This window comes from Entamoeba nuttalli, assembly GCF_000257125.1.
Source record: "Entamoeba nuttalli P19 unplaced genomic scaffold asmbl_5391, whole genome shotgun sequence".
NCBI lineage: Eukaryota > Evosea > Mastigamoebida > Endamoebidae > Entamoeba > Entamoeba nuttalli.
This window is the reverse complement of record NW_008577425.1, coordinates 7,324-17,937: the sequence shown is the minus strand read 5'-3', so window position 1 is coordinate 17,937 and position 10,614 is coordinate 7,324. Positions and strand designations below refer to the sequence as shown.

The 10,614-nt window shown below is 26.0% G+C and overlaps 8 protein-coding genes across 8 annotated transcripts; 4 read left to right on the top strand and 4 right to left on the bottom strand.

The window, feature by feature from the left end:
- Nucleotides 1–696: 696 nt before the first annotated feature.
- On the bottom strand, nucleotides 697–3,975 carry ENU1_129040 (hypothetical protein; the record flags this gene model as incomplete). Its single annotated transcript, XM_008860026.1, has 1 exon — nucleotides 697–3,975. The coding sequence occupies one exon, from the start codon at nucleotides 3,973–3,975 to the stop codon at nucleotides 697–699; it is 3,279 nt and encodes a 1,092-aa protein (XP_008858248.1).
- A 172-nt stretch (nucleotides 3,976–4,147) lies between these two features.
- Nucleotides 4,148–4,587, top strand: ENU1_129030 (hypothetical protein; the record flags this gene model as incomplete). Its single annotated transcript, XM_008860025.1, has 2 exons — nucleotides 4,148–4,408; nucleotides 4,462–4,587. 2 exons carry the CDS (start codon nucleotides 4,148–4,150, stop codon nucleotides 4,585–4,587), a joined length of 387 nt encoding a protein of 128 aa, XP_008858247.1.
- Nucleotides 4,588–4,694: 107 nt separating this feature from the next.
- Nucleotides 4,695–5,186, bottom strand: ENU1_129020 (Density-regulated protein, putative; the record flags this gene model as incomplete). The annotated part of the gene is made up of 1 exon (XM_008860024.1): nucleotides 4,695–5,186. The coding sequence occupies one exon, from the start codon at nucleotides 5,184–5,186 to the stop codon at nucleotides 4,695–4,697; it is 492 nt and encodes a 163-aa protein (XP_008858246.1).
- Nucleotides 5,187–6,211: 1,025 nt separating this feature from the next.
- ENU1_129010 (hypothetical protein) lies at nucleotides 6,212–6,730 on the top strand (the record flags this gene model as incomplete). The annotated part of the gene is made up of 1 exon (XM_008860023.1): nucleotides 6,212–6,730. One exon carries the CDS (start codon nucleotides 6,212–6,214, stop codon nucleotides 6,728–6,730), a length of 519 nt encoding a protein of 172 aa, XP_008858245.1.
- Nucleotides 6,731–6,810: 80 nt separating this feature from the next.
- ENU1_129000 (radical SAM domain containing protein) lies at nucleotides 6,811–7,866 on the bottom strand (the record flags this gene model as incomplete). Its single annotated transcript, XM_008860022.1, has 1 exon — nucleotides 6,811–7,866. One exon carries the CDS (start codon nucleotides 7,864–7,866, stop codon nucleotides 6,811–6,813), a length of 1,056 nt encoding a protein of 351 aa, XP_008858244.1.
- A 496-nt stretch (nucleotides 7,867–8,362) lies between these two features.
- On the top strand, nucleotides 8,363–8,758 carry ENU1_128990 (Aha1 domain containing protein, putative; the record flags this gene model as incomplete). The annotated part of the gene is made up of 1 exon (XM_008860021.1): nucleotides 8,363–8,758. One exon carries the CDS (start codon nucleotides 8,363–8,365, stop codon nucleotides 8,756–8,758), a length of 396 nt encoding a protein of 131 aa, XP_008858243.1.
- Nucleotides 8,759–8,849: 91 nt separating this feature from the next.
- ENU1_128980 (Rab family GTPase) lies at nucleotides 8,850–9,609 on the bottom strand (the record flags this gene model as incomplete). Its single annotated transcript, XM_008860020.1, has 2 exons — nucleotides 8,850–9,265; nucleotides 9,402–9,609. 2 exons carry the CDS (start codon nucleotides 9,607–9,609, stop codon nucleotides 8,850–8,852), a joined length of 624 nt encoding a protein of 207 aa, XP_008858242.1.
- Nucleotides 9,610–9,751: 142 nt separating this feature from the next.
- On the top strand, nucleotides 9,752–10,185 carry ENU1_128970 (hypothetical protein; the record flags this gene model as incomplete). Its single annotated transcript, XM_008860019.1, has 2 exons — nucleotides 9,752–9,819; nucleotides 9,873–10,185. The coding sequence occupies 2 exons, from the start codon at nucleotides 9,752–9,754 to the stop codon at nucleotides 10,183–10,185; spliced, it is 381 nt and encodes a 126-aa protein (XP_008858241.1).
- Between the last annotated feature and the right edge of the window lie 429 nt (nucleotides 10,186–10,614).

Sequence of the window (10,614 nt, the reverse complement as noted above, 5' to 3'; positions counted from 1 at the left end):
CAACAAATTATTAAATTAATAGTTCTTTTTAAATTCAGGTTGAATCAATATTCATTCTAATAAGTGTATTTTTAATTAAAAACTATTAGAGTTTAAATGTATTAGTCTAACTATGGTTGAAAATATTAACATAACTTTGATATCCTAGTTTGAAGTGTCTTTTTTTTATTTATAACAAACATTAGATACAGAGGTATCAAATTAAAGTTTATTGTCTTAAGTTACGTTCTTGAAATAATTTAATTAATAAAGATACATGTGAGTATATTTCCTTTTTAATTGATATTCTCATTAATTTATTTATAGTATATTTCTTTTTCATAACCTTTATATAATTAAATTAGTGTTTATGTTAAAAAACATAAATAAATACACACTAATCTTATTCAGCTTTTTTAACTTCTTTTTCATATATTGTTACTTTATTATGTTGTTAAAATAACATTCTTCAATCAATTGAGACTGTGTTTATATAAATTATTATTGGCATTTATTTTATTTATTGAAATTTTAGTTATATCGTAATTCTTATTATAATGAAATTCATAAATACTTCTTTATGAAAAACATATCAATAAGTTTTGTAGTATTAATGAAAATTGAAGCATATTCTTTGTTTAAAAAAAAAATAAAAATCAATTTCAAGAACCTGAAAGATAAAAAAAACAAGGAGATTTCAGTTTGAATGAATTTGGATTAAAGATTCCAAGAATCATCATTAGTTTCATCAAGTGAAAAATGAGTTAATTCGGTTGCATGACAACTACATAACAAACATTCATTAGCTAATACGTTAATATCATTATCTTTTTCATACTCAGTAAGAACTTTAACAGCAAATGAGGTTTTGTGTAGATTTAATTCATTGATAATACAGTCACGATGATATTTATGACCACAACAAAACATAATAAGTTGAGGATCTATCTCATTTAATTTTTTTCTACACATACTACATACATCCTCATCAGAATAAACAACATATTGGAATGATGGTTCAGCAAATGACAATTCTTTCTGAGCAAGTTTCTGAGACATTTCAGCAAATTGTGAACTTGAAAGAAAAACCATACTTACTAAATCTTCTCCTTTTGTTTTGTATTCTTTAAATTTAGCATCAATCATTTCCATCATATCTTTTAATTTCCATTGTCTAAAACTTGGAAGAATTAATGGTAAAGATGCTAATACTGATTGAATTGATATTTTATGATTTTTAATAACATCTAAAACATATTTTTCTCCAACACCGGTATCACATGCATCAACAAACCATTTTAATGCTTGAACAACTAAAGTTTCTCTATTTTGTTCATTTGGTTCTTTTCCTACTAATTCAAACATTTTATCAATTTCATCTTGAAGTTGAGATAATTGTTTATCACTTTGTTTAATCATTAATCCTTTCATTTCAATTGCTTCTGCATAATTTCCATTATTTTCATAAATACATGACAATGAACGATACATTCTTCTTCTTTTTAATTCTCTAATAATATAAATACTTGTAACAGGAACATTAATTCTTGAAAACAATAAACTATTCATATTTTTATCTAATTCAGCAGATGTTCCTGGCTCTTCTTTAAGGTATTTCCAAAACAAAATTTCTAATAATTCACTAACATCCATTCCGTCATGTGTTCTTTGATTAATTAAGTTTCTAATAAATGGTTGAAGAATATTAAATTCAATTTCTTCTCCAACTAAACTTAAAACAGTATATAATGATTCTTCACCAAAAATATCTCTTGTTTTTAAGTATTCATTAAATAATAATGGTTCTTCCCTAAATAATACTCCAAAATATTTTTTAGTTAATTGAATACATTCTTCTCGTTCTTCAGCTTCTTCAGATGAATACATTTTAATTAATACTTCAATACCTTCTGAATATTCACAATTCTCTATATAATAATTAAGTAATCCAATCATATCATTATTTGTTTCACAATACCAAATAAATAATTCTCTATCACCACAATTTCTTATTAAATAACGAATAATTTCTTTATCAATAATTGTTTTAGCATAAAATCGTTTTTTAAGGAGATAAGTTAATTTTTTCTTTAATAACTCTCTTTGGTCTTGAATTCTGACATTATTTAATATTAATATCACGCACCATGTATATAACAATGAAACTCGTAATCGAGATTTGATATTTGTTGAATCACTAATAACTTTATCTAATGCTCTTAATAATACAAATATTAATGTTTCATCATTCATCATATTTTGAATAAGTTGAACATCAAAAAATTCTTCGTAATCCGGTTTAACGGCATGTATCTTATATAATGAATATTCAGTACATACCCAAATATACCTTTCAACTGGATTATTCTTTTCTAATGTCATACAAATTGCCTTTCCTTCAATTAATTTGGTACAACTCGTATTATAGCCATAATCAAAGCAAACTAATGAGTCTGGATATAATTGATAAACTTGATTAGGTGTTTCAATAACAAAATCTGAATCAACGTAATCACTTGAAACTCCTCTTTCATTAAATTTATCCACATCTTTATCATTACTAAAAAATGCATAACGTCCACGGAATAATGACCTTCTAATTCTTCCATCTTTTAATTTGTATTGTCCAGTTAAATAACTTACTCGATAATTCATTGCATCTTCTGTCATTCCTTCATACTGAACAATCATCATTCCTTTACTTCCTTCAACAATTTCATAAGGTGGTTTATTTGATACTTCACTTATATAAACAAATTTATTAGAACCTTTTGTTTCAATAATAATTTGAAATACAATATTATTAGTACATGCTAAAATAACTGTACAAATAGAACCAATAATCCAAAAAATGTCGGTAATTTCTCCCTCATTTTTAAAATTAGTGATATCTTTAACCAATTCAGTTTTTGCCTTTATATGTTTACCACTTTGAGATAAAGATCGTTCATTAATTTCATCTTTAACAAATGGAAGTGGATAAACAGAAACTGAAGTAGTTTGAATTGGGTTTTTCTTAATGTGAACAGTTAATGAAAATATACATCCAGTATTAGTTCCAACAAACAAATTAAGCTCAGTGTTCATTGATGCTTTTTGCTCAAATCGAATAGTAGAAATTTTAATTTCTTTATTTCCAGAGGCTTTAATAACTTCTTCTGGATAAGAGACATTAAAAAATACTGGAGATAATTTAATACGTTCACAATATGACATTTTATTTCCAGAATATAATAAAATAATATGAACTCCTGTTGGATCAATAACTCCCATTTGGATAGTCTCTTTATATAAATTAGGAATCATATGAAAATCATTATCTCTAAATAAAAAACAATTATGTGAATCAACCATTAAACATGCATTGTTTTCAGCAAAAATTGCTCGTGGTTTTATTCCTCTTGAAGAAAAATCGTATTGTTCTGCTTTAATCCAATTTGGTCTGAATAATTCTTCTTTATCATCATATTCTGTTTCGTTTGAAACATTTGATAATGATTTCTTTTTTTCAATTTCATCATCAATAAATTCACTGTCTTCGGAACCACAAATTTTCTTAAATTGATTAGTGATAATAAAGTCATCATCATTAATAATAGGTTGCATAATTGGCTCAACTTCATTTTCAAGTTTACTTTCTGAAGAAACACCAGCTTGTTTTAATTTTTTTAGAACGTATGTTGGTCTTCTACTTTTTTGTGACAATTTATCTACAGCAATTCTATTCCACTCTCTTCCTCCAACAGAAGCAGTTTCACTCCTTCCACTTTCTGAAACAGTTTCTGATTCACTTCCAGATACTTCTGTCATAGTAATTGGTCGGTTATTATTTTTTGTAAAGAAAGGAGAAGATGGTTGAGAATTCAAACTTCGACGATCACGTCTACTCATAAATCCTTGTCTTTGTTGTTGTTTAATTTCACTTCCTGACATTTGAGAATCACTAGATCCAGAGTTATCATCAGATGAAGAAATAACAGGTTGATTTCTTGACATTAATTTTCTAATTCAGTTTTTTGAGATTTCTTTTTTTCTATCAAAAGAATTTCTTTCCTTCATTTTTTTTTATATATTTTATAAAGAAATTATTAATAACTTTTTTTTCTTTAAAACTTTTTAATTTCTCTTTATTTCTTATCACTTCTAAAAATCCAATCTAAAAAACAATATGACAGATACTCAAATAGAACAACCAAAATCCACTGAACAAATACCTCATCCTTCTTTGGAAAGTAATCAAACTCAACAACAACCACAACCAACTAAACCAGCTATTGGATCAGATGGAAAAGCTATTCTTCGATTTAAAGGAATAAATATTCCAGGAGGAAAGGCACTCCCAAAAGGATATAAAATGTCAAAAGATAAAACAGTTGAACACATTCTTTTGTTTATAAACAAACAATTAAGAGATACAACTACTACTTATGTTTGTTTTTCTAATATATATAATATGACTCAAATTAATTAATAATAAAATAGAGGTTATACTTTAACAACTGTTTATTAAATCCTGATGATACCATTGCCGATTTACTAAGAGAGTTTCAAGTTCAAAAACCAGAGATTGAACTAACCTTTTCACCTATTGATAATGTCTTTGGTTAATTTACATTGGTCTTTGTTTAAAAGACTCTATCGGTTTTATAGAGAATGTATTTAAAAATTATATAACTAACTTTATTGGTTTTACCACTTAATCCAAAAACGATCAATTAGCACTCAATATTAGCTGGATCAATTTTAAATTGTTCAGCAAGTATATCAGCTATTTCATGGACAAAATCTCCTTGAACATTAATACAATCAACACCAACTGTTTTATCGATATTAGCACCAACTGAAAATTTTTTTGAAACGAATTTAGAAACGTCTTGTTGTTTTAAACCAAATTGTAAAACTCCAACAATTTTTGTCACAGACTGTTTTTTATTTCGTTTGACATTCATAATTTTTATAACTTTCTTTTGTTCTTTTCCCTTTTTAACTTCTTTTTTAGTTGTTTCTTTTGACTCTGTTGGTTGTTGTTCATCTTTGCTTTCTCCTTTTTGTTCTTCATTAGACTGTTCTTCAGTTTTTGCTTCTGTTGTTTGAGCTTTAGTACATTTAGCAGCATTTGGACCATATGGACATAAGTCTTTTGGTAAGTGACAGAGAGGACATAACTCAATTTCAACTTTTGTGTAATACTTTTTTTCCTCTGACATTCTTTTTATATAAATTACTTTACAAGTTCATTTTTTTTCCTATAGGGTTTTACTATTTTTTACTATATTTTTACTATTTACCTATTCTTTTTATTGACCTTGCTAAAACTAATGACTAAAGTTATTAGTATTAAACTTATCACATTAATAATAATACTCTCATTCATTAACAATTAACTTTAACACTTTCCGTTTCCTTCTCTTTTATGATCCTTATAAAAATAAAGTTCATTGTGTTATGTCAAATATAGAAAACATTTCATTATGTTCTCTAAAAGAACGATGTACTATACAACTTAGTTATAGAATATGAAGCTTTATATCCTTAAAAGTAAAGAAAAAAAAAGAAGTGATTGTTTTTCATTTGAATATTAACAATTTTCAAGTTGTAATAGAACGAAGATAGTTATTATGTTTATCTATTCAAGAAAAAATAAAATAAGGAGCAGAAAAATAAAATTGATATTTAATAATGTTGTGATTTAACAATTACTTACTTTTTATAGTATAGAAAATTAAAGAATTTAATGATTTTATTTGTTTATAACACTTGCCAACTCTATTTTAATATTTTATTATGTATTACATTATACTGTTTCGTCAAGGTATCATTAACAATAATCTCCTTTAATTTTTATATCATCAAAATGTAATTTAATTGACCTGTAACATACCAAATAAATTATTTCTTAAAGAAAATACTTATAATTAACTCATAGTAATTATTTCTAAGAACGTAGTAAGATGATGTATAACAATATCCCTAAAACGAAAAACTAATGTCGTTGGACCTACACTCTCTTTTCAAGTGAAAGGTATTTCTTTCAGTTAATTTGTTTAATATAATACTTTATGAAAGAAAGAGATTTTTTTGGAGATGATATTAATAAATATTATTAAATTTCTTATTTAAGAATAACAAAAAATAATTTATAAAACTAAATTTCATATAAGAAAATAGTTAAACTTAAAAATCATAATATTCGAAGAGTCAAATGAAAGGATGTTTTACTTTTTTAGTCTTCATGATAATGATTATTCAATGTTTTTCTTTTCCACTAAATAACCCAATCATTAAGAAGGGATTAGGAATGATTGGAGTTAAAATATTTGATCCATCATCATTAGGTGGTGTTGGTGGATTAATGGGAAAAAAAGGAGGAATGGCAAATTTTGGAATGGAACAACCAATGGCAAGAGTTGGATCAGAAGGTTCTGTTCTTCCAAAAGAGGCAATTTTAAAAGCGATTGAAGAAACACAACGAATTTTTACATTAGCACTTGATATATGTTTTTATGGACCTTATGGTATTCCAGTTAAGACTCCAATTATAGCTCCAGTTGTTTCGTTATTTAATTTTCCACTTCCTGTAATGACTGTTTATAGACAAATAGAGCTTTTTAGAAAAAAATATACTGCGGAAGAATATCTACAAATAGCTGGTATGGCAACTCAAGGATATATTGTTTCAAGGAATCTTAATTTAAGACATAGAGTTGATTTAGGGACATGGAAGGATACAAATCCTGGATTTTCATTTTAATGATATTGTAATTCATTTTTCTTTAATATCTTCTTATTTTCTTTTATTTTTTTAAATTAAAAGATACAAAACTAAGTCATTTATTTCCAAACACCATCACACATTGTTTGGCATTTTAAACACATACCATTTTTGAAGTTTTGTGTAAAGGTTGTTGTGAACACTTTTCTTTGCATTAATTTAGTTCCACATTTCTTACAATATGTTGCCTCTCTTTCTGGGTCAATAACATTACCACAATAAATATATTTTAATCCAACTCTTTGTCCAATAGTATATGCTTTTCTTAATGTACTGACAGGTGTTTTTGGTGTTGTATCCATCAAATAATCAGGATGGAATGCAGAAATGTGCCATGGAATACATGGATCAACACTATAAATGAATTGTGCAATATTATTTAATTCTTCATCACTATCGTTTTGTCCAGGAATAATAAGTGTTGTGATTTCAATCCATATTCCAAGTTGATGACAACGTTTAATCGTTTCCAATACTGGCTGGAGATGACCACCTGTAATACTATGATAAAATTCTTCAGTAAATCCTTTCAAATCAATGTTCATTCCATCAATAATTCCTTTCATAGCCTCAACACACTCTTTACTTTCATAACCATTTGTAACAAAAACATTTTTCATTCCTTCTTGATGAGCCAATTTACCACATTCTAATGCAAATTCAGTAAATACTGTTGGTTCATTGTATGTATAAGCTATTACAGGACAATTTTTTCTTTTTGCTTCTGAAATAACTTTTTGAGCACTCATAGAATATCCTAATCGTTCAATCTTTCCAATATAATCACCACCTGCTTCTTTTATTTGAAGAGCACATTGGCTAATATCCCAATTTTGACAAAATTGACAAGTAAAATTACACCCAACAGTAGCAATTGAATATGTCATAGTCTGTGGAAGAAAATGAAACATTGGTTTTTTTTCTATTGGAGATGGCCCTGGTCCAATTACTTTACCATAAACAATCAATTCTAAATTTCCATTTGTATTCTTTCTCACTCCACATGCTCCTGTTTCTCCTTCTTTAATCACGCAATACCTATTACATGCAACACATTGAATATTTCCATCTTGAAGTTTTCTAAACAGCATTTGGTGTTGTTGATCAACAGCCATTTTTTATGATTTTTAAGATACTATTAGATCGTTTTGATCTTATTATTAAATGATGAGTGATGTATGAAAGATATGAAAAGTCACAATTTTAAAATAAATGCTTTTACTGTGCCTAATTCAACTGCATAAAGTAATACACCTCCACCAAATATAAACAATAATTTAAAATTGGTTTGTGAGAAAGTTAAAGATTTAATTCATTTGTTTACTTTCATTTTGTTTAATTTTTTCTTTTCTAAAGAAGAAAAATCATCTTTTCAAATGTCAAATCTCTATAACAATAATATTCTTAAAAATTATGGTTTAAATATTTATTTTCGTTATAAATACCATTATTCATTTCTAATATTAGAAATAAACTAAGAAATAACAAAAATATTCTAATAATTAAAAAATAAAACAAAAAAAGACAACACATCATTAATAGATGACACGTAAGAAATAATCAATTTAAATGATTGTAACTTAAAAAGAATAAAATAATTAATATTTTATAATGGCACAAATTGAAATTACTTCTCATTTTATGGTTCCTCCAAGAATTATTTATCAATGTTTAAATGATCCAGAAAGATTAACTGCATTGATGCAATCACCAGTTCAATATAAAGCAGAAATTGGTTCTAAATTTGTTTTATTTGGAGGAGCAGTTTCAGGTGAAATTATAGACTTAAAGGTAAATGAAAAGATTGTATATAAATGGAGATTTAATTCATGGCCAGACGGAAAATATTCACATGTTGAAATTACACTTACAGAAGGTGAAGATGGAGATGATGAAACAGATTTAACATTAGTTCAAAGTGATATTGAACAAAAAGATATTATGAGAACAGAAAATGGATGGAAAATGATATATTTTGAAAGAATGAAGAAAATGTTTGGATATTAAGAAATAAAAAACATTAATTAATTTTAAATATAACATTTTAATAATTCTTTTTTAATTTAAATTAAAAAAAAACTTAAAAAAAAATTGGATATTAACAACAACCAGCTTGTTCTTGTGTAGAAGGAGTTGTTGGTTTGGTAACATTAACACGTTCAGCAGATTTAGTAGATGTTTGTTGTTTTTGATTTTCAATAACTTCTTTAATTAAACAAGTAAATGTTTCCTGAATATTTTCACCTTTAGCAGCAGATGTTTCAATAAAAGGAATTCCAATTTTATCAGCAAGACTTTGACCCATTTCAGTTGAAACAGTTCTGTGTTGTTCTAAATCAGTTTTATTACCAACAAGAATTCTACCTATTACTTGTTCCCCAAATTCTTGTAAATTTTTAACCCAATAATTAATAGCATCAAATGTAGATTTATTTGTTACGTCATAGATTAAAACAGCACCTTGAACACCACGATAATAACTAGTAATAATAGTTCTAAACTTTTCTTGTCCAGCTAAATAAAAGTTAGTTTATATTTATTTACAAGATAAAATCTTATCTCATCTTCTTTTCTTTTTCTACTTATAAAACCGAATTACTGTCTTGAAAATCATTTTTGTTTTTTATCTTTTAAAGTATTTAAAACAAACCAGTATCCCATATTTGAACTTTATATGTCGTTCCATCTACTTCATATCTCTTTGTTAAAAAATCAATTCCAACAGTTGATACGACTGAATTTGAAAATTGATTATTTGCAAACATTTGAATAAGTGATGTTTTTCCAACTGAAGAGTCTCCAACAACTATTAATTTTAAAGGAGTTAAACGGGTAGTATTTCTTACCTGTTGTGCCATTTCGTTAAGAGCAGAACTTAAAATTAATTTAATTTTTTTTTTCAAATAAAAAAAAACTAAAAATAAAAATCTTAAAAAAAACTAAAAATAATAATAAAAAAAAAGAAAACTTTGAACTTCATCTGAATAAAACATTACAATTATGACCACTAATGATGTAGTTGCCCAACCAAAACCATTTAGAGCAGTTCCAGTTCAACCAAAACCAGTGTTTGTTTTAATTTAATATAAAAAAACAAAAGAATAATAATTGACATTTATAGCAAAATAGATGTACCAATAACACAATCTGTAGAACAGTCAAGCGAATCAAATTCAATGTCAAGTTTCACAGATGAAGAAATAAAAAATTTGTTATTATTTAAAGAAAATTCAAATGGGTCTACTCCATCTGATGGAAGAGAATTATATACTCCACCAAATCGTTGTGAAAATCCAGATATTTCTGAATCAGTATTTGATCAATCCTCTTCAATAGCAATAAATAGTCCTATTCAAGAATTTACTGGTTGTGGATTAACTGATTTATCACCACCTCAATATTCACAACTTGCTCGTAGTTTTGCTGGATGGTAATTTTAAAACTGAATTGTGACTGTTTCATTTCATTTTGGTTATTTTTGTTTTGGCAGTCAAAATAATTAAAGATCTTTAGTAAAAAATAAAAAAGATTAAATTATTGATATGTCTTCATCTTGTTTTTATGATTATTGGGAAGTATTTATTTCTCTTTCTTAATTTTTGTTTTACTTCTACTCATTACTTATTTTATATTATGTGAGAATTAATTCTTCTTCTATTTTATTATCAGAATTATTTGCATAAGTCATTAAGTCTTTCATGTTTTTGGTTATTATTATTTGTCAAATATTATTGTGAAAGTCTGATTTTAATTTTATTATCTTTATTCTTCTGACCCATTCCTTGTGTATTAATCCATTTATTGATAATATAATAGGTGTTATTTCTTCATTTATTACTCACTACTTATTTCTTTATTTTTTA